The sequence below is a fragment of the Brachycentrus maculatus genome, unplaced genomic scaffold (genome assembly GCF_059751285.1).
Source record: "Brachycentrus maculatus isolate JH-2025_06_01 unplaced genomic scaffold, ASM5975128v1 h1tg000044l, whole genome shotgun sequence".
In the NCBI taxonomy this organism is placed as follows: domain Eukaryota; kingdom Metazoa; phylum Arthropoda; class Insecta; order Trichoptera; family Brachycentridae; genus Brachycentrus; species Brachycentrus maculatus.
Window position 1 is genome coordinate 403,939 of NW_028280798.1, and position 27,762 is coordinate 431,700.

The window sequence follows — 27,762 nt, forward strand, 5'->3', positions numbered from 1 at the left end:
ACTTTATGGCTGCAGACTTTGACTTTATCTATGTATCTACCCAGACTTGTCAAGGGTAAGTACTTTAGCAAATTTTTAGAGATTTTTGAAAAAATAAAGAGAAATATTGCTTTGATTTGTATTTGAAGCACTTACTTTGTGATTTTCCATTTTGAAATTAAAATGTTTGTTTAAAAATCGCTTTAATCACATTATATTTTAACTTAACGCGGTTCCTTAAAGGATATTTTCGAAATATATTAACCCGTAAGCTGCGGATCGCATCTATTGTCATTTTTTATAGAAGTACCGTTGACTGCGGATCGCATGCATAGTCGTTTTTCAACTTTACGTACTTATATCAACACCTATGGATAATTTTTTGCACTTAAATTTGGTTCGAGGCATGGATAAATTAGTTCTCTTTGATTTATTGTCATAAAATATCAAATTTATTTTAATTTAGTGTCAACTTTATCGTGAATACTTCCGGTCGGCTCGTGCTCCGCAGATACGACAGCCGCGTCTTCTATACAGCCGCCATACTTTAGGCCGCGAGTCCGTAAATGTTAATATTTTTGTGTAAATACACCATAAAAACATAATAAGTAAAGTGCATTGTGTACTGTGAACATCTATGATGGATATCCGAAAGTTTCACTACAAAAAATAGGCAAAAATATGCCTTTTTTGTCAAAAATATTGTAATGTAAAATAATCCAGCACGGGACGGAAAGTTTGACACTCGAAATCGAGCAGCTTAGAGGTTAAACAATATCATTTAAATATAAAGAATAATTATTTTTCACCTGGAAGCTTATAAATTCCGAATTTCAGCACAAAATAATCCGTCACCATAAATGTCAATATTTGGCAAGTTGTCAGATTGTGCCTCTACAAAGCCACTGTCCGTCATGATTAATAAAAATGAAATAAGGTTTAAAATTATTTAAATACTTTAAAAATTGGAAATTAATCACGTTACGTCTAATGTGTGATTAATTGTTTACTTGTCAGATCAGGACCATAGACACCAAATAGGGCCGCCAATAATTTAGCAATGACACCAACATTAAAATCACTCCATCGTTTCTGTGGCGTTATTCATTGCCACCTCACGAAAACAACGTTTTTCGAAGGCGAATTTTCCAAAAGAAAATGATGAATGAAAATATTAATAATATCGGCTGTTATAAACACAAAACGAGTCTAATACAATCCTTAATAGGTTGAGTATGTTAAATTAGATATTCCTCCCGTCTGACACAAACCCATTCTTTTGGTATATTTAAAAAAAAATCATAAAAAAATACGAATATAGTGATTAATTAATCAAATTTTATAAATAATTAAAATAACGCGACCGGAAAGTGCTGCCGCCAATCGTTATTGTGTAAAAATTTGTAACTAGTAACAGTATCTCCTAATAAACGAGTTCCGGTTCCTTGGATCTCAAATCAGCAATGAAGGAACTTGTGAAGGAGAGATTAGACGTCGTATCGCCATCGCCAAAAGTGCCATGTCTAAGCTAGACAAAATCTGGAAAGACCGGAGTGTGAGTAACAACACCAAGATGAAGCTTGTCAGGAGCTTGGTCCACTCCATTTTCCACTATGGACCATAAAAGCAGCAGAAAGGAGAAAAATTGATGCCTTCGAAATGTGGTGTTGGAGGCGCATGCTCCGAATTCCATGGACAGCTAGACGCACCAATGAGTCCATTTGCCAGGAACTACGCTTGGATGGCTTGACACTGGCCAGTGTCTGTACCCGACAAATTCTCCAGTTCTTTGGACACGTTGCACGTGGCAACGAGGATAGCCCGGAACGACTTGTGATCGGTAGCCTGGAGGGATAGAGGGAGAGGAAGATCCACACACGATGGACCAATCAAATTAAGGCAGCAGCAGGCACCTCGGTGGTTGGAGCGCTATGTGCAGCGCAGTCAAGGGATAACTGGAGAAGAGTCATTGTTTATATGATGCAGTGGCCTATGCACCATAAGGGTGCGGGTAAGGGTTTGAATGAATGAAATGGAAAAGTGATAAGTGGTATGAATGTAGGTAGAGAATAAACACATTTTTTTAAGTAACCAATTTATTTTATTTTAAGAATATCAATATTATTCATTGACCAAAAATCTCAAAACTAAAGTTAATCATCAATTGCTCTGATGCAGCATTTCATGCATTCTATCACATATATATTTATATAACTAAAGACATCACATCACATACATATTCATATAACTAACTCACATTGTACTTATTGAGGTCCTCACAGTGTAAATATACTTCCCTTTCAAGCATCAATCCACCCAATGGGTAGAAATACCTTACCCAACCTTATTGTATGGACATATCCCTCACTCCTTTCAACAACGTCATAAATAAAAAATCATCAATTTTCAATTGTGCACGTTTCCGGAATGCCCAGCAAATGTACTATATCCCAGCAAAAGCGACATATTTTAACTTAATATTTACCCGCTACAGGGCTGAAAGTGTTGTTTTTGCATTTTGGAGTAAAGGTATTGTTTAATTATTTTTTCAAATAAACTAAATATTCATATTATTTTTTGACATCTCATCAAAGATGAAGAAGAATATGGAAGTCTGGGCATTTACGGGGCTGACGACCGTCATAGGCTGGTTTAAGTGATCACTTTACACACGTGTAACATTCCCCAATTCTACCCATTATTGACAACCACACTACTCAAATTCTTGGGAGATAATCCAGATCTTGTGAACAAGTATTTGGACACACTCAAAATGTTGTAAACTAAATATTTTTCAAATGGAGAAAAAACCTTCAGGCTTTACCTAAAAAGATCTGTTGCACAGTAAAAAAGTTCTACAAATTGCTTGATATTTATTTTCAATACATTTTAATGTATTTTTAAACTTTAAAAACGATCTCCTGAAAAATCAAGTTTTTTGATACATGACGTTGTTGAAAGGAGTGAGCGATATGTCTTCCAATATCAATTGACATTATTTAATTTGAACTTATCACAAAATGTCAATAATAAAAATTGGACAAATACATACTCTATTTATTTATTGTCGTAATATTGTACATCTGAAATAATGTGAATATTTATTTTTCTGACCTTCAGTGGTCGGTGTTGCCACTCTGGTAATTATACAGGCACTACAGCAGTACCTACTCGCTGTGCAAGTCTTTATATCTAACCTGTCTGGGAGTGCGCCCGTACACAGTCATCCAAACAAAACTTTCCTCAAAGGAGTACGCGCTTATTTGTTTATTTGATCTTATTTGTTTATATTACGATATATTTCAAGAATAATGTGACACAAGTGTATTATAGAGTACCAAAAAGGCACAATGAATCCCATTGAACGTTTTTGTTTAGGGAAATAAATTATTTCTTAACTAAATACATGATAAAAGTAATAATTTAAAAAACGGCAAAATATGCCGCGCACGGGCGTCTCTTAGGAACAAAGTTAACGCGGTTAAAAGGTTAACATGAAAACTTGAAGAAATAACTCAATAAAACATTACACCTGGGATGTAAAGTTTTGATTTCTACATGATTATAGTTGATATTTCAATGAAAAGGATAGTTCTATCCTTACAGGGACATCTTTGGTCAAGTGTCGTCAATAAATTTGCATTAAAATTAAAAGAAATAATGCATTACAAAAAGCTTTCTATTCTGATTTGTAGATATCACACGAAAGTATCTTTATAATATGAACTACCACGCATGGGGGCGTGGCTTAAACTGCGGCTGATTTGCAAATGTAAAAACATACCTACCGCCAACGTTTGGCGGCCGGTAGGCGGATGGGTTAAAATAAAATACATCTGTGAAAAAAGGTGCCGGAACACCGTTCCACCGCGTTCCGTGAAAAAAAGCCCTGTATATAAAGTAAGTACACATATTCATAATCATTTGATAAGGCACATTCGCCATCACTGCTCCTGCAGAAGGAGCTTTGCTTGGCTTGAATTTGAGATAGTCAGTCTTGTATGGAATTGTGGTGGCCGGCGGAGCGGTAGGGCGCCGGGCGGCGGGAGCCGATGCTCTCCGCCTCCTCCACCGTGTCCGGGAGCCGGGAGCCCAGCGTCTCCGGCAGCAGCAGCGCCAGCGCACCCCCGGCCAGCGCCGTCACGCCAAACAGGATGAGCGGCAGCGACTCCGCGTACACTCCCTGCAAACACACACATATACATATACATATATATATATATATAACGCAGTTATCTCTAATAAAGAGACTAAGCTTTTGTGCTTGGAAAGGGACTTACACTTGTTTTTTTATGTTTTCTGGGTAGAATAATTTATTTGAATTGAATTTTTTTTTTTTTGTTTTTTTCTTTTTTTGCTTCTTAGATCTACAGCATTTTGAGTGTGTCCAAATACTTATTCACAAATCTGGATTATCTCCAATTAGGAGTTTAAAAATGTTGTAAATAAATTGACTAGTCAAATTGTAAGCTTAAATAAGAATTGAAAATGATTTTTTCTCAAGTATGTGAATATAATAATCCAGGATTCGGACTTCTCTTCCATCTATGTTAATCTGTCAAAATGTATATAAAATAAGCAACGTTTGAGTTGTTTACCAGGAGAGGCACAAAGGGCGCCACCATGGCGCCCAGGCGGGCCAGCGTGGAGGAGAAGCCGACGCCCCCGCTGCGGATGCCGGTGGGCAGCAGCTCCGCCGTGTGCACGTACACCACGGCGAAGGAGCTCGTGATGCCGAGCTTGCCCAGCAGGAACAGCACGGTGGTCAGCCACACCAGCTCTGCGGGACAAAACGGAACACTCTTTATGCCTTACATTTCGGGAGACTGGAAAAACCTGGCTTTTAAATCATATATCGCTCACTCCTTTCAAGAACGTCATAAATCAAATGATTTTTCAGGAGAACGTTTTTAAAGTTTAAAAATATAATACAATGTATTAACCGGATCCACGCCGCTCGCATAACCGTATGTGTTCTAACAAAACATGCCCCATACGCGGCTGACATAAGCGTATGTGTTTTTACTTTGCTCCAAGTTTCCAACCTCAGTTCAACTTGGAGGGATTTTTTCATGGTGTGGAACTTTGGATAAAATAATACGTCAATCCTCGGCCTTATGACATCTGTTGAAATATCTGACTAATAATTTGTAATATCACAAGGATAAATAAAAGAACAGATCCCTGATTTTTCTCGAGTTCAGTAATTAGTCTGCGCCATGATCACGCCCTATATCTGTCTCACTCTCGACGCTACGCATCGCCAGTGGGTAAGAGTGACACACAATGCGTGCTTTGATTTATTTATGTTACGACCTTATTTGTTTATATTACGATATATTTCAAGAATAATGCGACACAAGTGTATTATAGAGTACCAAAAAGGCACAATGAATCCCATTGAACATTTTTGTTTAGGAAAATAAATAGTTTCTTAACTAAATACATGATAAAAGTAATCATTTAAAAAACGGCGAAATACCGCCACGCACGGGCGTCTCTCAGGAACAAAGTTAACGCGGTTAAAAAGTTAAGAATGGTTCTACCACATCCCCTGGAGAGGGGGCTCACCGGGAGGGGTGTAGGCGGCCCCCAGGCAGCTGAGGGCGCACAGCAGCAGGGAGCCGGCCAGCGACCAGCGCCGCCCGGCCCTGTTCATGGCCACCCAGGCCAGAGTGTACCCGGGAATCTCCACCTACACACACCAATCAAATTACCTTCAGATCTCTATTTTAACTAACTTACTATAGCTGTTTGCTATGTTAATTCTGGCTGGTTTTTTTGTTGCCGTTGTGATGTGGATTTGGTGACCAGTGACAAGTGATGACACTTACCAGACAAACCAGTGTGAAGTTCACCACTAAGTGATACCAAGCAAATTAGTGTGAAGTTTACCACTAAATGATGATACTCACCAAGCAAACTAGTGTGAAGTTTACCTCTAAGTGATGACTTACTAGTCAAACTAGTGTGAAGTTCACCACTAAGTGATGATACTTACTAGTCAAACTAGTGTGAAGTTTACCTATAAGTGATAACTTACTGAGCAAACCAGTGTGAAGTTCACCACTAAGTGATGATACTTACTAGTCAAACTATTGTGAAGTTTACCTCTAAGTGATGACTTACTGGGCAAACCAGTGTGAAGTTCACCACTAAGTGATGATACTTACTAGTCAAACTATTGTGAAGTTTACCTCTAAGTGATGACTTACTGGGCAAACCAGTGTGAAGTTCACCACTAAGTGATGATACTTACTAGTCAAACTAGTGTGAAGTTTACCTCTAAGCGATGACTTACCAGGCAAACTACATAGTGTGAAGCTCTAAGTGATGACTTACCAAGCGTGAAGTTTACCACTAAGTGATGACACTTAACAAGCAAATTAGAGAGAAGTTTACCACTAAGTGATGACATTTACTAAGCAAACTAGTACGAAGTTTACCACTAAGTGATGACTTACCAGGCAAACCAGTGTGAAGTTCACGTACTTATTCCCACTCATGTTGATGGAGTTGAGAGACAGCCCGTAAAAGACAAACGCATTTGTTGCCCTGAAAACATTTATATATTAATATTGATCTCGCTCAAAATAGAAAAAGAAAACATCCTACTTAAAATACAATGGGATAAGGATTTGGACGCAACAAAAATGTTTTATATTTTTCTTCATCTAGGTTGATATCAATAAAATAATATATTTTGACATCTCATCAAAGATGAAGAAGAATATGGAAGTCTGGGCATTTGCGGGGCTGACGACCGTCATAGGCTGGTTTAAGTGATCACTTAATCCAGCACACACGTGTAACATTCACCAATTTTACCCATTATTGACAACCACACTACTCAAATTCTTGGAAGTTCTATATATATATGAATCAATTTTGAAACATTATTCTTGAATCAATTGAACTTCACTAGAGACATTTATTGGTGAGATGTTAAGAAGCTTTTTATTGAGCAGAAACTCTTATATTAGTATGTGAGGTCCGAATCCTGGATTATAATCACACACATGAGAGACGCCAGAATATATCATTTTCATTTTTATTATTTAAGAATATAATTTGACCAGATAATTTATTTACAACATTTTGAGTGTGTCACGTAACATGTGAACAAGTATTTGGACACACTCAAAATGTTGAAAATAAATATTAGTTATTTTACACTAATATTTATTTAATATTACCCTGGACTGGTCCTTGAAGCGCCGGTGTGACCACCCTGTCTTCATATAAGTAACGAACAAGATCCATATCAATACGATGCAGTATCCTATGCACCATTGGGTGCGGATAATGGTAAGAAGAAGAAGATTTATGTGTTGTTGGGTAATATATCCAAAATAAAACAAGGTTTGTTGGATTGAATTCTACATTTATTTATGTATATGTTAATATACAACATTTTGAGTGTGTCCAAATACTTGTTCACAAAATCTGGATTATCTCCAATTACAGGAGTTATTTTCATATTATTTTTTGACATCTCATCAAAGATGAAGAAGAATATGGAAGTCTGGGCATTTACGGAGCTTACGACCGTCATAGGCTGGTTTAAGTGATCACTTTACACACGTGTAACATTCACCAATTCTACCCATTATTGACAACCACACTACTCAAATTCTTAGAAGTTCTATATATATGAACCAATTTAGAAACTTTGTTCTTGAATCACTAGTCTTGCCCAGACTTCCATATTCTTCTTCATCTTTGATGAGATGTCAAAAAATAATATGAATATAACTCCTGTAATTGGAGATAATCCAGATTTTGTAAACAAGTATTTGGACACACTCAAAATGTTGTAAATAAATTATCTGGTCAAATTATAAGCTTAATAATAAAAATGAAAATGGTATTTTCTGGCGTTTCTCATGTATGTGATTATAATCCAGGATTTGGACCTCACATACTAATATAAGAGTTTCTGCTTAATAAAAAAGCTTCTTTACATCTCACCAATAGATGTCTCTAGTGAAGTTCTAGTGATTCAAGAACAAAGTTTCTAAATTGGTTCGTATATATAGAACATCCAAGAATTTGAGTAGTGTGGTTGTCAATAATGGGTAGAATTGGTGAATGTTACACGTGTGTAAAGTGATCACTTAAACCAGCCTATGACGGTCGTAAGCCCCGTAAATGCCCAGACTTCCATATTCTTCTTCATCTTTGATGAGATGTCAAAAAAGAATATATGTTAATACGTGACGCGTTTCGTCTTATTAACCTTTTAACCGCGTTCACTTTGTTCCTGAGAGACGCCCGTGCGCGGCGGTATTTTGCCGTTTTTTAAATGATTACTTTTATTATGTATTTAGTTAAGAAACGATTTATTTTCCTAAACAAAAACATTCAATGGGATTCATTGTGCCTTTTTGGTACTCTATAATACACTTGTGTCACATTATTCTTGAAATATATCGTAATATAAACAAATTAGATCGTAACATAAATAAATCAAAGCACGCATCGTGTGTCACCCTTACCCACTGGCGATGCGTAGCGTCGAGAGTGAGACAGATATAGGGCGTGATCATGGCGCGGACTAATTACCGACCTTGAGAAAAATCAGGGATCTGTTCTTTTATTTATCCTTGTGATGTTACAAATTATTAGTCAGATATTTCAACAGATGTCATAAGGCCAAGGATTGACGTATTATTTTATCCAAAGTTCCACACCATGAAAAAATCCCTCCAAGTTGAACTGAGGTTGGAAACTTGGAGCAATGTAAAAACACAAACGCTTATGTCAGCCGCGTATGGGGCATGTTTTGTTAAAACACATACGGTTATGCGAGCCTGCGTGGATCCGGTTAAGACATTATCAAACAGTGTGAAGACGATACGCGTCACATATTAACATATACATAAATAAATGTAGAATTCAATCCAATAAACCCTGTTTGATTTTGGATATATTACCCAACAATTCAATATGGAATTCTACCAACTGTCTGCAGTTACAATAAATAAAATTTATGTGTATGATGAAATAAAAATAAAATGATCTTCACCAGATGTAAAACATGATCAGGAAGCGTCCGACCATAATTTTAGACTTGGCCGAGGACCACAGTAGCGGCCATAGACGCACCTTCTCCGGGTCTTCATCATCGTTATCATCAGAATCCAACTCTGGAACGCTTCCCTTCATATCCTGAAATCGGACCCCTATTTAGTACAAATAGTAGCACACATATCGCTCACTCCTTTCAAGAACGTCATTTAAAAAAAAATATATTTTTATTTTTTTTGAACCCTTATCCGCACCCCAATGGTGCATAAGGCACTGTGTCATATAAACGTGGTGTTATCTTGATCGTTTACACATGAAGGAAAGGTGATCAGCCCTCCGCTTCAGGTACCAGTCCGTGGTAATATTGAATAAATATTACAGTGAAAAAATCACATATATTTATTTTCTACCCCTTGGGAATCGAACCCGGGACCTCCAGAACGGTAGCCGAGCGTGCTGACCATTACACTACGGAGGCGGACTATTTATTTAATATAGTTAAATTTTTAAGTACAACATAATACATTTTCTAAGCATTGATACATATGGCAAACTTTTAGTTTTAGATTCGCTGTGTCTCTCCGAAGAAGAGACTAAGCTCTTGTGCTTGGAGAGGGACTTACACTCGAGGTTTAAGGTTTTATATAATTAATGGTATAATAGTCTTTTTTATATATTTTTTTAAATTTATTTATAATGGGCATTAATTTTTTCTACCTTCTATTTTTTAAATTTCTTTAGGGAGTTTGTTGAAATATAACTAACTAACTAACCATCACGCCGCTTCCCCGCAGGGGCAGGCAGAGAGAATAGAACGCCACACCACTCTGTCTTTGCAAACATTCTTCGCCTCTTCCACGTTCATGCATCTCCTCATACATATTCGCCGATTGTTACGACTCCTAACTTGACCACTTTCAAGTATTTGGCATACCTGATCGTGCCATGTTTTTCTCGGTCTTCCTCTGCTCTTTTTTCCACTTACATTCGCCTCATAAATTTGTTTTACCGTTCTTTCCTCACTTATTCGTTCTACGTGAAATATTTAATTCCCAAATTTGAAGTTTAGTTTTAATTCCTTAGTATTGCATTTTGGAGTTGAAAAATCATTTAAAAATCTCGAAGAATTTTTTTTTAAATTCAAATATATGTCACCTTTTAGAAAAGTTTGAAAAATTTCGGTTTTTTTATAAATGGTTTCTATGTTTGGGACTTGAAATTTTGTAAATAATAGTTATGTTGGATATGTTTTTTTTTTCAGAATAACTTTATTATTTAATTTATTTATTATTTAATTTGTCATAAATCAAAAAACTTCAGGAGAAAATTTTAAAGTTAAAAAATATAATAAAATGTATTAAAAATAAATATCAAGCCACTTATTGAACTTTTTACTGTGTAACAGATCTTTTTAGGTAAAACCTGAAGGTTTTTTATTGATTTGAAAAATATTTAGTATATTAAAAATATAATTAAAATAAACCTTTTCTTCTGAATGCAAAAACAACACTTTCTGCCCTGTAGCGGGTAAATATTAAGTTAAAAATATCCCGCTTTTGCTGGGATATAGTACATTTTCTGGGCATTCAGAAAACATGCTCAACTGAAAATTGACAATTTTTGATTTATGACGTTCTTGAAAAGAATGAGCAATTTGTAATATGTTTTTAGGTTCACAGAAATATGAAAAAGAAGTATTTTTGTAAATAATAAAAACACAAATACTTCTGTAAAATTATAAATATTTGGGAAATTCATCAAAGATGAAGAAGAATATGGAAGTCTGGGCATTTACGGGGCTGACGACCATCATAGGCTGGTTTAAGTGTAAATATAAAGTTATTTTTTCACCCTAATATTTGTTCAATATTACCTTGGACTGTTACCTGAAGCGGAGGGCTGATCACCTTTCCTTCATGGGTCAAGATAACACTGCGTTTATATGATGCGTAATTAATATAATATATAATATTGATAATAAATATGAGGGGAGTGGTGGGCCAACTGTGCAAGTCCAAGAAGGAGGTCTTTGTCCAATACTGGAAACGATAAGATGGCTGAAGTAAGTAAGTATATAAAGAGTAAAGTAAAGTTCTCACCTTGCCCAGTTGAGTGGAATCTTGGAAGGTCTCTAGGAGCAGCTCGGATAATACTACTTTATTCACTTTGGCAGCCCTCTTGATGATCTTGTACGCCTTCTTGTTGCGTCGTTTGGCCATGAGCCACCTCACCGATTCAGGAACTATCCTACGGAAACAAATACATGATTAGGTAAGGTAATTTTTTTTTTTTTTTTGGGGTGAAGGGATCTTGCATCCTTTATGTCAATGCGACCATATTGGGTCTATTGTGACCTCCTTTGTATTACAGCTCAAGACCTACATGAGTCATGTAACTCACAACCTGTCTTGGTGGTAGGAGCTTCACCTTCTCGGAGTCCAGTAGAAGTCCTCCAAGGGTGTGACTTCGTTTGTGAGCGAGTATATATAAACAGCGCGTGAAAGTGTGCGGGAACCGCGATACTATATTCACATCTCACATACTCATCCTGCGTACATACACTATGCAAGCGTGAAGAGCTCAAAGCTCAATGTTCTCTAGCTAGCGGTCAGTAGCTCTTGAGCTCCTGACAAGAGCGTACTTACGCTTGTTTTGTGAGCGTTGTCAGATTGTTTTTGAATGTTTTCAGCAAAAAAATCTAAATTATTATAATTTTTTTCTTAATTCATAATTAATTAAGCGGATTAGCTTTGAATGTCCGTATTTTCCCAATTTAAAAGGTTAGTTAGTTAGTTAGATTTGTACGTGTAACATAGTAACCTAGTTCATAATCACTTGGCTCCTTGGTGGTAGGCAATTTTTTTACAGCGTGTTCATAATATTGTCGACTACAAGGCGCACTTTGATCAAATGTCACTAATGCTCTAATTTATAAACAGATATACTGATTATGTCATACGTCCGCCTCCGTGGTGTAATGGTCAGCACGCTCGGCTACCGTTCTGAAGGTCCCGGGTTCGATTCTCAGGGGGGGAGGTAAAATAAATAAAAGTGATTTTTTCACTGTAATATTTATCCAATATTACCCTGGACTAATTGAATGAATTTCTGATTAATAAAAAGCTTCTTTCATCTGACAAAAGATGTCTATAGTAAAGTTCTAGTGATTCAAGCACGATGTTCGAAATTATATAGAACTTCCAAGAATTTGATTAGTGTGGTTGTCAATCATGGGTAGAATTGGTGAATGTTACACGTGTGTACAGAGATCATTAAACTAGCCTTTGATGGTTGTAAGCCCCGTAAATTCCCAGACTTATTCTATGTTGAAAGTTGAATGTTAGTCTAGGTTTATAGATCATTGGTTTTTTTAATTAATGTTTTACTTAGTAAATACCAATACTTCTTAAAATCTACTGTGACACGTGTTTTGATGCATTCCGCATCATTTTCAAACACCATCGAAACACGTGTCACAGTAGATTTTAAGAAATAGTGGTATATACTAAGAAAAACATTAATTGAAAATGGATAGATTTTACCACCAAGTGACTGCCAAATCAATTAATGAAATCATTGGTTTTTTGTTACATCCGGCTAAAACATGTTTTATTTTATTAATTAATGGGAGGGATACTTTAGTGTGGGCACGGGCCTGTGCCCTTGCCTGTGCAAGGACTAGTCACCAGTAGTAGACGAGGAAGAGGGCCGCGGGCGCGGAGACCAGCAGCTGCAGCGTGACCCAGTGCGGGCAGAGCCAGGCCAGCAGCCCCACAGCCGCCTCCCCCAGGGCGTAGAAGTAGTTCAGCACGATGCCGCTCATCTCCCGCTTCCGCTTCCCGACCATCTCTACACCTGGAACGTGACCACTCAGTATTGCGGTGCCTCATTCGGCCTCGACCACCATAGACGAACTGGATGGCAAACCATAGACGGCCGTGTAACAGCATGACGTCACCACGCCTCTAACCGGTTAACTGCCAAGAGCGTCTTAAGACGCATAATTTTCTGTGAACGGAGCGCCGCTCATACAAAAATTACGTCTTTAGACGCGCCGTTTTAAATGGGCTTTTGCTAAAGAAAATCAGTTATTTAAAATGTACAAATACATTGAACGCATAGTGACATCTATTGAGAATATCTTTGCATACTTAGAATTGAAACACAATTTGTTTTTACCACTTTAAACATGGATTAAAGAGAGCTTTGTCGTCGGAACGACAATGGCGCTCAGGGTTGTCCTATAATCCCCGAGTTGCCGTCACTGCCGAATCTGACAACAGTGATTTTGATGATTTTTTATTTTTTAAAATCAAAGTGCGTGTGTGTGTATAATTTTACAAGACAGAGGAAGACGAAAGAGGTTTACCAAGTAGACCCTCACTTCTGCTTGGAAAAAAACTTTGGCCAGAGTGTATTCATTAGTGTATTTTTATTACTGTATTAATAATAATAATAAAACCCTTATCCGCACCCCAATGGTGCATAGGGTACTGTGTCCTATTAACGCAGTGTTGATCTTGATCGTTTACACATGAAGGAAAGGTGATCAGCCCTCCGCTTCAGGTACCAGTCCAGGGTAATATTGAATAAATATGACAGTGAAAAAATCACTTATATTTATTTTACCCCCCTTGGGAATCGAACCCGGGACCTCCAGAACGGTAGCCGAGCGTGCTGACCATTACACTACGGAGGCGGACTAGATACTGTATTAGTTACTGTATATATGTTATGTTAAAGGCTTTAGCCGTTCAATTAATAAATAAATACCTATGATGAAGGCGAGAGGGAACACTCCGGAGGTCCCGAGCGCGTTGATGAACACAAACACACAGAAGGTTACGTAGTCCGGGGACAGCACCTGCAGCACTCCCGACACGGCCATGAGCAGGATGCTGAAGATGAACACAAACTTCCGGCCAAACCTGTCACAACGGGGAGACATCACTTGGGATGATCATAATAATAAAATAATTCAAAACTCACCCATCTAACTAATTAGCAAACAAACAAGATAGCATACCAATATGTCTTTGCAAACAATCTTCCCCTCCATAACATATCGCTCACTCCTTTCAACAACGTCAAAAATAAAAAATCTTCAATTTTCAGTTGTGCATGTTTTCGAAATGCCCAGAAAATGTACTATATCCCAGAAAAAGCGGCATATTTTTAACCTAATATTTACCCGCACAGGGCAGAAAGTGTTGTTTTTGCATTTTGAGGAAAAGGTGTTTAAATATATAAATATTTTTCAAATGGAGAAAAAACCTACAGGTTTTACCTAAAAAGATTTGTTGCACAGTAAAAAGTTCAATAAGTGGGTTGGTTTTTATTTTTAATACATTTTATTATATTTTTAAACTTTAAAAACGATATCCCGAAAAATCAAGTTTTTTGATATTTCGTTCACTCCTTTCAACAATGTCAAATATCAGAAAACTTGATTTTTATTTATTTATTATTTACATATTCTTGTATCATGATTTGATGAAATAAAATTGAATTTTTCATGTCAAGAAAACTCACTCCCCATAGCTTGCACCATATAAATTAACCTACCCCCAGAAAGGTTAAGTGGGCAAGGCAACAAAGAAGACAACAGGAAAATGGAACCATCCAGACTCCCCCACATCAATCCCAAGGTAGACAATTCCCAGGCAGATCATCAAAGAGATGGATTGACAGCTGGGAATCAACATCGCAGCAGACAAATAATATTTATTTATTTTATTTGGGATTTTTACAGCCACTACAAAACAATATACAACAACAATTAACAAAACTACGGCCAATTAAAAAAATCCTCCGATAATGCTATTCTTATGAAAGTTATGTTGGTTGGGGTGAGTGAGTGTGAGTGTGTGTGTGTGTGTGTGTGTGTGTGTGTGTGTGTGTGTGTGTGTGTGTGCGTCCCCCATTAAAAACGTTAATCCTTATTAAAAACAGGCCTCGAGGCCTAAACAAGAAGAAAAAGTGAAAGTTTCAGTAGAAACTCACCTGTCTGCCAGAAGCCCAAACAGGCCGGAGCCGCAAACTATCCCCGCAAAGTGGAGAGTCCCCACTAGTGACAGCATCCATTGGCGATCGAAACACGTGATGTCCCACTAAAAAGCAATTCAAGCGTGTTAGCAACGTGCCAATGCGCGATCCCGTAATTGTGTCTGAACTCTATCATTTTATAGCGAGACGGCTCACCAGAAATGGCTCATTTATCAAGCTGAAGTGAGACTTTGAACCATAGTTTTGTGTCATGAAGTACGCAACTATAGTGCATAGAATATGTCCTTTAATAAATGGACATTGCACCATAGTTAGAATATGTTAAGAATGAAATTTAGTGCAACATTTCCAAAGTATAATCCAGTAAAATTGGATCTGCGCTCTTCCAATTTATAGAGAGACGGCTCACCAGAAATGGCTCATTTATCAAGCCGAAGTGAGACTTTGAACCATAGTTTTTTGTCATGAAGCACACAATTATAGTGCATAGAATATGTCCTTTAATAAATGGACATTGCACCATAGTCAGATTATGTTAAGAATGAAATTTAGTGCAACATTTCCAAAGTATAATCCAGTAAAATTGGATTTGCGCTCTTCCATTTTATAGAGAGACGGCTCACCAGAAACGGCTCATTTATCAGGCCGAAGTGAAACATTGAACCATGGTTGTGTCATGAAGCATGCGACTGTGGTCCATAGAATATGTGCTTTAATAAATGGGCATTGCACCCTAGTCGGACAATGTTTAGTATGTTGATATCATGGATATAATGTATGCAGGGCTAATGTGCCAATGTGTGATTCAGCAATCGTATCTAAACTCTCTCGTTTTATAGCGAGACAACTCACCAGAAATGGCTCATTTATCAGGTCGAAGTGAGACATTGAACCATGGTTGTGTCGTAAAGAACGCAACTATGGTCCATTCATAAATGGACAATCTACCATACTTGAAAAATGTTTATGATGAAATTTAGTGAAAAATTGCTAGTAAAATTGGATCTGCGCTCTTCCATTTTATAGAGAGACGGCTCACCAGAAATGGCTCACATACCAGGCTGTTTGGACTAAAGTGAAACTTTGTACCATTTTGTCGTGAAGTTTGCAACTATGGTCCATAGAATATGTACTTTAATAAATTAACATTCCACTATAGTTAGAAAATATTTAGAACGAAATTTAGTGCAACATTTTCAACGTGTAATCCAGTAACATTGCATCTGCGCTCCTTCATTTCATGAAGAGACAGTTCACCAGAAATGGTTCACATACCAGGCTGGTTCATGCCAAAAATTGTGTATTTTTTATAAGAATTTGTGTACTAAAATAGTATTCATAAATGTATGGGAGAAAAAAAAAGAGATGCAGTTCATCGACTTTTATTTTATTGTTGGGTAATATATCCAAAATAAAACAAGGTTTGTTGGATTGAATTATCAGACACGTGTTTGATAATGTCCTAAGAAGACGAAACGCGTCACACATAAACATATACATTACAACATTTTGAGTGTGTCCAAATACTTGTTCACAAAATCTGGATTATCTCTAATTACAGGAGTTATTTTCATATTATTTTTTAACATCTCATTAAAGATGAAGAAGAATATGGAAGTCTAGTGAAGATTTTGTGAACAAGTATTTGGACACACTCAAAATGTTGTAAATAAATTATCTGGTCAAATTATAAGCTTAAATAATAAAAATGAAAATGGTATTTTCTGGCGTTTCTCTTGTGTGTGATTATAATCCAGGATTCGGACCTCACATACTAATAAAAGAGTTTCTGCTTAGTAAAAAAGCTTCTTTACATCTCACCAATAGATGTCTCTAGTGAAGTTCTAGTGATTCAAGAACAAAGTTTCTAAATCGGTTCATATATATAGAACTTCCAAGAATTTGAGTAGTGTGGTTGTCAATAATGGGTAGAATTGGTGAATGTTACACGTGTGTAAAGTGATCACTTAAACCAGCCGATGACGGTCGTCAGCCCCGTAAATGCCCAGACTTCCATATTCTTCTTCATCTTTGATGAGATGTTAAAAAATAACAAATACATTGATTAAAGAAAACACTTGTTTTTTACCACTTGAGTTTTATTATACACTACATGTTTCAGAAGTTAAACTTCCATCATTCAGGTCTGTATAATAACTGAAATATAAAATGTAAAATTGTTCTATAAATAAGGAGAGGGGAAAGTTAGGGGGAGGGGGTTAGTCAAGGGGCGGAGTTTGAAAACAAAGGAAAAATGGAAAGCAAAGGTGAAGAATTTTGAAACAATATATTATTTAATAAATTATTATTAGAATTCAGGTTATTTTGTATTTCTAAATTTTCAAGATAATTCATAATTTGGCCTTTGGCTTTTTATCACAATCTCCACACGAAATTTCATAGACACCACTTTTTTGTAATAAATCAATTTTAGATTTTGAGTTATCGAGGATTTTATGTAAATTATTATTTGTATAATATGCAGGTTGGATATGGGAGGGTAAGATATAAAAAATATATTGGCCAAACTGCGAGAAATTTAAAGATTAGAATTAAAGAACATCATAGCGGTCTTGTTAGTAATTATTTTTCGGAATTTGCAAATCACATAATAGATACTAATCACTCATTTCACTCTCAAAAATTAAAATTATTACACCTTGTTCCATATAAAGGCCAAATTATGAATTATCTTGAAAATTTAGAAATCCAAAAAAACCTGAATTCTAATAATAATTTATTCAATAATATATTGTTTCAAAATTCTTCACCGTTGCTTTCCATTTTTCCTTTGTTTTCAATCTCCGTCCCTTGACTAACCCCTTCCCCTTACTTTCCCCTCTCCTTATTTATAGAACAATTTTATATTTTATATTTTAGTTATTATACAGACCTGAATGATGGAAGTTTAACTTCTGAAACATGTAGTCTATAATAAAACTCAAGTGGTAAAAAATGAAGTGTTTTCTTTAATCATTACAAGTGTTCTAGTACCATTAGATGAAACAAGACTGTTTGGACCACACTTGGTCCAAATCTCACTAGATTATGTACTATCGTGTCATTAAGCACGCAACTATGGTCCACGGAATATTTCCTTTAATAAATGGTTCATAGTTGGCATCCTTGAAGCTAATCAGCCCTATTTTCAATGCTGATATCTTAGTATGCAAGGTATTGCATGACCAAACCAATCAATTCTAAAATAGTACACACATAACCTAGAATAATCATTGAAAAGGTCTCAGGCGGCAAAACTCAATGAATTACGTAAAAATGCAATTAAAAATGATTATTTATTTTTATTTTAAGTACCGTACACATGTCCATATGATGGTATGGACATATCGCTCGCTCCTTTCAACAAAGTCAAAAGACTTGATTTTTCCTGAAATCTCCTGAGATTAAAGTTTAAAAATATATTATTTTCTGACATCTCATCAAAGATAAAGAAGAATATGGAAGCCTGTGCATTTACGGGGCTGATAACCGTCATAGGCTGGTTTAAGTGGAAAAAATAATATGAAAATAACTCCTGTAATTGGAGATTATCCAGATTTTGTGAACAAGTATTTGGACACTCAAAATGTTTTAAAAATATAATAAAATGTGTTGAAAATAAATATCAAGCCACTTATTGAACTTTTTTACTATGCAACAGATCTTTTTAGGAAAAACCTGAATGTTTTTTCCCCATTTGAAAAATATTAAGTAATTTAAAAAAAGTAATTAAACAATACCTTGATTTTTACCAAAATGCAATGACAACACTCTCTGCCCTGTAGAGCGGGTAAATATTAAGTTAAAAATATGCTTCTTTTTCTGGGATATAGTACATTTCTGGGCATTTCGAAAACATGTACTAAAAATTGTCAATTTTTGACATATGACGTTGAAAGGAGTGAGCGATATGTTAATGAGAGAATGAATATGAAAGTTTATTTGGCGAATAGGAAGACTGCTGATATACAGTACGTCAAGATGTGTCTCTTCCTAGCTCCATCCAAACTATTCCTCTTTGTAGACTGTCGGGGTTAGCTCATGGGCAATGTCACCTAGACCATGCCTTGAAATCACATTATCTATCTGCGGTATGTATGAATTCTTGGGTCTTCCTCTCGATGTCTTTCATGGATAACATATGAATGTTTAACTACAATATATCTGGTTACCTCGTTGACGATGGTGGTCTCTCGGTCCGTGTAGACCCAGGCGTGGCATCGCGTGGTCCTGTTGGTGAAGGACTCTGCGTCGCACCGCGAGGCGTTGGTGCGCGCGTACACGTCGCACTGCGAGGGCTTGTAGGGGCCGCTGGGGCGCAGCGGGGGGATGGCCATCTGCACGAAGGAGGAGTCAAACTGGGGGGAGTCCGGGTCGTCACAGCCCGGCACCAAACATCTGCGGAAAGGAAGGATAATAATTCATGTAGTTTCCCGATCATGGTCTGTCTACTTCTCAGGAGAGAACACTTTCCTTTCTTCACACAACACATCATTCTTCAGTCAATCCTGCACCGGAATAGCTGAGGAAAACCTGGCACAATCAGGTATGTCAAATACTTGAAAGTGGCCGGGTCAGGAGTCGTAATAATCGTCAGGTATGTATGAGGAGATGCATGAACGTGGAAGAGGCGAAGAATGTTTGCAAAGACAGAGTGGTGTGGCGTTCGATTCTCTCTGCCTACCCCTGCGGAGAAGCGGCGTGATGGTTAGTTAGTTAGTTATATATATATATATTTTTTTTTTATATTATTTTTTATTTAAAGATTTTTTTTTATCAAATGATTGAAAATGAGAATCAAACAAATTTTTGAAATTACAGTAAGCCAAAACAAGAAATAATCAGAAAACTTCTCAGTTCTTCTGTTACTCTTCTCTTCTTTGCTCCAACGTCTTTACTACTTGACGCCATTATATGGGTCTTGTAATTGTCACGATAGTGAAATACTTCCATATATGGGATATGATACGAACTACGCATGGTGAAATGTTCTTTTGATGGTTTTATGTACACTTAAAGAAAACATATGTGAAATGCTCCGCGGGCCGCAAGAAGACACCCGTCATAGGCTGGTTTAAGTGATCACTTTAACCATTTTTCATGTGTGTGATTATAATCCGGGATTCGGATCTCACATACTAATATAAGAGTTTCTGCTTAATAAAAAAGCTTCTTTACATCTCACCAATAGATGTCTCTAGTGAAGTTTTAGTGATTCATGAACAAGGTTTCTAAATTGGTTCATATATATAGAACTTCCAAGAATTTGAGTAGTGTGGTTGTCAATAATGGGTAGAATTGGTGAATGTTACACGTGTGTAAAGTGATCACTTAAACCAGCCTATGACGGTCGTAAGCCCCGTAAATGCCCAGACTTCCATATTCTTCTTCATCTTTGATGAGATGTCAAAAAATAATATGAAAATAACTCCTGTAATTGGAGATAATCCAGATTTTGTGAACAAGTATTTGGACACACTCAAAATGTTGTAAGATATTTATATATAATATAAAGATATTAAAAAAAATAAAATAAATAAGGGTACTTTCTTTAACAAGCACTAAGATTTCTTCAAATACAGGTTAAATATTCAGTACAATAAGTGAAATACACATATATACGATTAGGAACATTCACAAAATCAATAAACTCATGACCCATTTCCCTACAAAGACAAAAGCCAATGCCTACTATATTCTCTATAAAAGACTTTGCTTAAAAAATGTTTTAGCTGTCGCACAAGTAAAAAAGAAACACCCGCGCCTTATAATACAACGTTGTATCAAAATTTCAAAGCTAATAACTTGAGAAGATTAAAGATTTGTAGTTTATATTAGTACTTTTAATCTATTTTTATTTCTGATATCTAAAGTATTCTTGCCAGTGCCCTTTATTATAAACTAAAATATAATGTATACCCACACACAGGCCATAGTTTTAAAATAAAAATATAAAAATTCACACTCAAAATGTTATTTTATATATTGCTCACTCCTTTCAAGAACGTCATATATAAAAAATGGTCAATTTTTAGTTGTGCATGTTTTCGGAATGCTCAGAAAATGTACTATATCCCAGCAAAAGCGGCATATTTTAAACTTAATATTTACCGGCCACAAGGCAGAAAGTGTTATTTTTGCATTTTGAAGAAAAGGTATTGTTGAATTATTTTTTTTTAAATAAACTAGTTTTTTTTCAAATAGAGAAAAAATCTTCAGGTTTTACCTAAAAAGATCTGTTGCACAGTAAAAAGTTCAATACGTGGCTCGATATTTATTTAATAATACATTGTATTCTATTTTTAAACTTTAAAAACTATCTCCTGAAATACAAGTTTTTCAATTTATGACGTTGTTGAAAGGAGTGAGCGATATGTAAACTGTATTTTTCTATTCTCTTCTGACTCATTTTGTCTTTAGCTGTACGGATTTATGGTTGTTGACTTAGTAATTTATATTTAATGAACCAGCGCTTGAAATGTCCCCTTCATTTAACAAGTACTGTAATCAGTGTAGCGATTAAATTGCCCTACTTACATCCGCCATTAATGGGTTTAATAACAGACCGCTGGATCCTACAGAACGGAGCTAATATTGTAAACAAACCACTTTCGTATAAATAGATATTCAGGCAGACCTCATTTTTAGCACAATTCGCTATTTTGCACATTTAAAAAAATATTTTTTTGGCAACAATGCAAAAAGGTTTTTTTTCCCTGCAGTTGTTTCCATTTCATATTATTTTATGACATCTCATCAAGGATGAAGAAGAATATGGAAGTCTGGGCATTTACAGGGCTGACGACCGTCATCGGCTGGACAATAGATGTCTCTTGTGAAGTTCTAGTTCTGGTTCATATACAGTGTATCGTTCTTCGAATAATCGTTTTCCCGGATGTGTCGTTTATTTCTTCTATCCCGAATTAATTTCATACTAAACTAAACCGTCCGCCTCCGTAGTGTAATGGTCAGCACGCTCGGCTACCGTTCTGGAGGTCCCGGGTTGGATTCCCAAGGGGGGTAAAATAAATATAAGCAATTTTTTCACTGTAATATTTATTCAATATTATTACCCTGGACTGGTACCTGAAGCGGAGGGCTGATCACCTTTCCTTCATGTGTAAACGATCAAGATAACACTGCGTTTATATGAAGCAGTGCCCTATGCACCACTGGGGTGTGGATAAGGGTTTTGTTATATTATTATATATTTCCACTGTTAATAATCCATAATAATCAATAGTTTTTTTGAATCCCTTAGACCTTAGACTAAAGCATGTCTAGATACCAACCACTATTACGGTTTCAACGTATGGGGTCCATACAAACAATAATATGACTGTAACAGCAAAACTTGACGTGATACAATCTTGTCACCATATACACTTTGAAAAAGAAAAGAAAGATTAACTTACTCCAAATCAGTCATCAAAATTTCAATAGCAAAATCATTGTTGGCCAGTGTGTTATTATAATTTTTTTAATGAGTACTGACGACATATAATAGCCCTCAACACATGAAGGAAAGGTGATCAGCCCTCCGCTTCAGGCGCCTTCTTCAACTTCAAACCCTTATCCACACCCGATGGTGCATAGGGCACTGCATCATATGAACGCAGTGTTATCTTGGTCCTTAACACATGAAGGCAAGGCGATCAACCCTCCGCTTCAGGTACCAGTCCAGAGTAATATTGAATAAATGTTAGGGTGAACAAAATCGCTAATATGTATTTTATTTACAACATTTTGAGTGTGTCCAAATACTTGTTCACAAAATCTGGATTATCTCCAATTACAGGAGTTATTTTCATATTATTTTGTGACGTCTCATCAAAGATGAAGAATATAATATAAGAGTTTCTGCTTAGTAAAAAGCTTCTTTACATCTCACCAATAGATGTCTCTAGTGAATTTCTAGTGATTCAAGAACAAGGTTTCTAAATTGGTTCATATATATAGAACTTCCAAGAATTTGAGTAGTGTGGTTGTCAATAATGGGTAGAATTGGTGAATGTTACACGTGTGTAAAGTGATCACTTAAACCAGCCTATGACGGTCGTCAGCCCCTTAAACAGCCCAGACTTCCATATTCTTTCTTCTTCATCTTTGATGAGATGTCAAAAAATAATATGTATTTTATTCATAAAATTTTATGAGTACTGATTGTGGAAACGATGTATTCACTATATCATTAATCATTGGTCAGTCGGCAGAGTCCGCTGGTAAGTTAACTGGCAATCGTTCTAGCAATTAGTATCAATCAGCTTGATAAATGTTTCCCAACACACTTGTACACTTCTTACATCATAATTAGTTTGATTGATACATCAATTGGAGACCCGCCGGAAAAGAACTGGCTGACTAATACATATTAGGTATTTTTTGTCCATTTGTGTTTTATTAATGGTTTTAAAACACAGGTAATATTTCGCTCACTCCTTTCAACAACGTCATATATCAAAAAACTTGATTTAACAGGAGATCGTTTTTAATTATTTAAATATAATGAAATGTATTTAAAATAAATATCAAGCCACTTATTGAACTTTTTACTGTGCAACAGATCTTTTTAGGCAAAACCTGAATGTTTTTTCTCCATTAGAAAAATATTAAGTATTTTTAAAAAAATCATTAAACTATACATTTTCTTCAAAATGCTAGAACAACACTTTCTGCCCTGTAGCGGGTAAATATTAAGTTAAAAATATGCCTCTTTTGCTGGGATATAGTACATTTTCTGGGCATTCCGAAAACATGCACAACTGAAAATTGACGATTTTTTATTTATGACGTTCTTGAAAGGAGTGAGCGACATGTAGTACCTTGTACACAGATACCCCCTTTGCGCCTAGCAGGCAGCGCAGACCCATCCATCAACAGCACTGAATAATTTATACAATATTGATTTATACGAAGGAGAGGCGAAATAATTGAGACATTATCAGGGAGCCGCGATAACGCTTGTATTTCATATTTAATGTAATATTCTCTAACACAGAATTCCATTCTTTTTAACATCTTAACATAGATGTCGAAGAATATGGAAGTCTGGGTATTTTGGGCCTTTCGACAGTCATAGTACAGTGGAACCTCCCATAACGAGCATAATTCTTTCCAGAATCTTACTCCTTAAGCGAATCATTTTTTTTTTTGACATTCCATCAAAGATGAAGTGGCTTCATATGATCGATTTTAAAGTCTTGCAGTTAGATTTTATAGTGAATTTATAATGGTATTATTTTTTGACATCTCATCAAAGATGAAGAAAAATATGGAAGTTTGGGCATTTACGGGGCTGACGACCGTCATAGGCTGCGATAAGTGATCATTTTACACACATGTAACATTCACCAATTCTACCCATTATTGACAACCACACTACTCAAATTTTTGGAAGTTCTATATATATATATATATATATATATATATATATATATATATATATATATATATATATATATATATATATATATATTTTAACCAATTTTGAAACATTATTCTTGAATCACTAGAACTTCACTAGAGACATCTATTGGTGAGATGAAAAAAAGCTATTTATTGAGCAGAAACTCTTATATCAGTATGTGAGGTCCGAATCCTGGATTATAATCATGCACATGAGAAGTGCCAGAAAATACTCTTTTTTATTTAAGCTTATAAGCTTAGTTAACAAAATTCAATTTATAATTTGACCACATAATTTATTAATAACATTTTGAGTGTGTCCAAATAATTGTACATAAATCTGGATTATCTCCAATTACAGGAGTTATTTTCATATTATTATATAATAATAATATGAAAGTAACTCCTGTAATTTGAGATAATTTTTTGAAAAAGTACGTCACACACTATTTATTATTTATTCAAGTATTTCATACACACAAACAGTAGGACACACTCAAAATGTTGTAAAGAAACATTTTTTGTTTTGACTGGCGCTGAAGTCCCGGCTCACAAGTGAATGCCGTGAAAAAGGGACTTGCTTATTCTCTGTCACACATTATACGAAATGTCGCTTGTTAACCTTTTAAACACGTTAACTTTGTTCCTAAGTTACGCTCGTGCGCGGCGGTATTTCGCCGTTTTTTAAATGATTACTTTTATCATGTATTTAGTTATGAAACGATTTATTTTCCTAAACAAAAACGTTCAATGGGATTCATTGTGCCTTTTTGGTACTCTATAATACATGTGTGTCACATTATTCTTGAAATATATCGTAATATAAACAAATTAGATCGTAACATAAATAAATCAAAGCACGCATCGTGTGTCACTCTTACCCACTGGCGATGCGTAGTGTCGAGAGTGAGACAGATACAGGGCATGATTATGGCGCGGACTAATTACCGACCGCAAGAAAAATCAGGGATCTGTTCTTTTATTTAGCCTTGTGATGTTACAAATCATTAGTCAGATATTTCAACAGATGTCATAAGGCCGAGGATTGACGTATTATTTTATCCAAAGTTCCACACCATGAAAAAATTCCTCCAAGTTGAACTGAGGTTGGAAACTTGGAGCAAAGTGAAAACACAAACGCTTATGTCAGCCGCGTATGGGGCATGTCTTGTTAAAACACATACGCTTATGCAAGCCGCGTGGATCCGGTTAAGTGAGCAACTTTATCATTTGCTTGTTATTCGAATTACTCGCTATGAGAGGTTCCACTGTATTACCAGATTACCTTACTACATACCTCTACTGCCTACGCTAGTAATCAGTACCAGCTAACCCTACTACCTACCTCTACTGCCTGCCCTAGTAAGTAGTACTAGCTTATATTATTTTGAGAAATAAAAACTAGTATAATAAGATCTAAAACCAACTAGTTTTGGCAACAACCTATTACCCTTTTCTTTTTTTAGGGTTTATTTTTCAATATTAAAAATATAGTACCAGCTTACCTTACTACCTAGCAGTGGCGTGCCTAGAGTTTACCAGTAAGGCAAACGCATTATTTTTCACATTCGTGAATACATGATGTACCTATAATTTCTTCACCTCATATCATTCCCAGTATAGTAAGCACCCAGAAAGTATTATAAATATAAACAATGTATTGTAATCATTGTAAAAATATGCTCGTATTATTATGTGTATGTATTACATGTAACTTTTGTAAGGCACATGTAACTTTAAATAAAGAAAATGTTCACTATAGTAAAATATCTTCCCCAGATATCAACCATCGCCAATAAGTACCATCACCATATAATGGCATGCATAGTGTTTAATAATCATATAAGCGCGCGATAATTTAAAAACAGTCATACATTAATTATGTATTTTTAATCATTTGATCTAGATTAAGTCATTTTTATTTGGAGTTGTTTGGCAAGCCGGGCTTTTGGGCTTCTAGGGAAGTACCGCCACTGCTACCTAGCTATACTGCCTACCCTAGTAAGTAGTACCAGCTTACCTTACTACCTACCTCTAATTAATTCTCTGTGCACGCCACTGAATGTGTGCATCACATAATCTAAATACCAACGTACTTGGAATAAATGTCAAGCTGAAAGATAAGGAGCACTTATCGGGAACAATATAACTTACCTGCAGTAGTATTTGATTAATATTACAATTCAATTTGACGATCGTTAAAAGATTAGATTGCATATATACGTTACGATGGATTTTACGTAATGACAAGTCAAGTGTACGCAGTCGGGAATCATTTGAAAGAGCTGCTGTTCAACGAGTCCGAGAACACACACATATCGCTCACTCCTTTCAAGAACGTCATACATCAAAAATCGTCAATTTTCAGCTGTGCATGTTTTCGGAATGCCCAGAAAATGTACTATATCCCAGCAAAAGCGGCATATTTTTAACTTAATATTTACCCGCTACAGGGCAGAAAGTATTGTTTTTGCATTTTGAAGAAAAGGTATTGTTTAATTATTTTTTTAAATATACTAAATATTTTTCAAATGGAAAAAAAAACCTTCAGGTTTTACCTAAAAAGATCTGTTGCACAGTAAAAAGTTCAATAAGTGGCTTGATACTTATTCTTAATACAATGTATTATATTTTTAAACTTTAAAAACATTCTCCTTTAAAATCATGTTTTATTTTATTTATGATGTTCTTGAAAGGAGTGAGCGATGTGTGTAATGGTTAAATTGTATGAATTTTGTTTCAATTGCGATATATTGTGGTTATGTAACCAATTCCAGATTACATAGTTCATGTGATAGGCATGTTTAAAAAATACCTATTCTCGGATATAACGAGTAACGGTTATAACAAGCAATATTTCCTGTTTAATATTTGAATATTTGACTTCTTTCCTATTGAATATTGGAATGTTTGACTTCTTTCCTGATGAATATTTGAATGTTGGACTTCTTTCCTATTGAATATTTGAATTTTTAATTAACCTTTTAAACGCGTTAACTTTGTTCCTAAGAGACGCCCGTGCGCGGCGGTATTTCGCCGTTTTTTAAATGATTACTTTTATCATGTATTTAGTTAAGAAACGATTTATTTTCCTAAACAAAAACGTTCAATGGGATTCATTGTGCCTTTTTGGTACTCTATAATACACGTGTGTCACATTATTCTTGAAATATATCGTAATATAAACAAATTAGATCGTAACATAAACAAATCAAAGCACGCATCGTGTGTCACTCTTACCCACTGGCGATGCGTAGCGTCGAGAGTGAGACAGATATAGGGCATGATTATGGCGCGGACTAATTACCGACCGCAAGAAAAATCAGGGATCTGTTGTTTTAT

At 35.7% G+C, this 27,762-nt stretch overlaps 1 protein-coding gene across 2 annotated transcripts in view; it reads right to left on the reverse strand.

The window, feature by feature from the left end:
- Positions 1-2,057: 2,057 nt before the first annotated feature.
- Positions 2,058-27,762, reverse strand: part of LOC148312304 (organic cation transporter protein-like) — a 31,307-nt gene continuing 5,602 nt past the window's right edge. The window contains exons 3-13 of one of the 2 annotated variants that reach the window (XR_015839259.1): positions 19,188-19,413; positions 15,013-15,119; positions 13,783-13,937; positions 12,696-12,864; positions 11,109-11,256; positions 9,008-9,150; positions 6,444-6,534; positions 5,551-5,674; positions 4,578-4,759; positions 2,764-4,162; positions 2,058-2,536 (exon numbers count right to left, since the gene is read on the reverse strand). Coding sequence is in view for 1 of the 2 variants with exons in the window: in XM_088277516.1 (XP_088133642.1) it covers positions 3,971-4,162; positions 4,578-4,759; positions 5,551-5,674; positions 6,444-6,534; positions 9,008-9,150; positions 11,109-11,256; positions 12,696-12,864; positions 13,783-13,937; positions 15,013-15,119; positions 19,188-19,413 (1,537 nt within the window). In the remaining variant the exon portion in view is untranslated. Of the gene's footprint in view, positions 4,163-4,577; positions 4,760-5,550; positions 5,675-6,443; positions 6,535-9,007; positions 9,151-11,108; positions 11,257-12,695; positions 12,865-13,782; positions 13,938-15,012; positions 15,120-19,187; positions 19,414-27,762 lie in introns of both variants that reach the window. The other variant, XM_088277516.1, reaches the window with a different exon arrangement.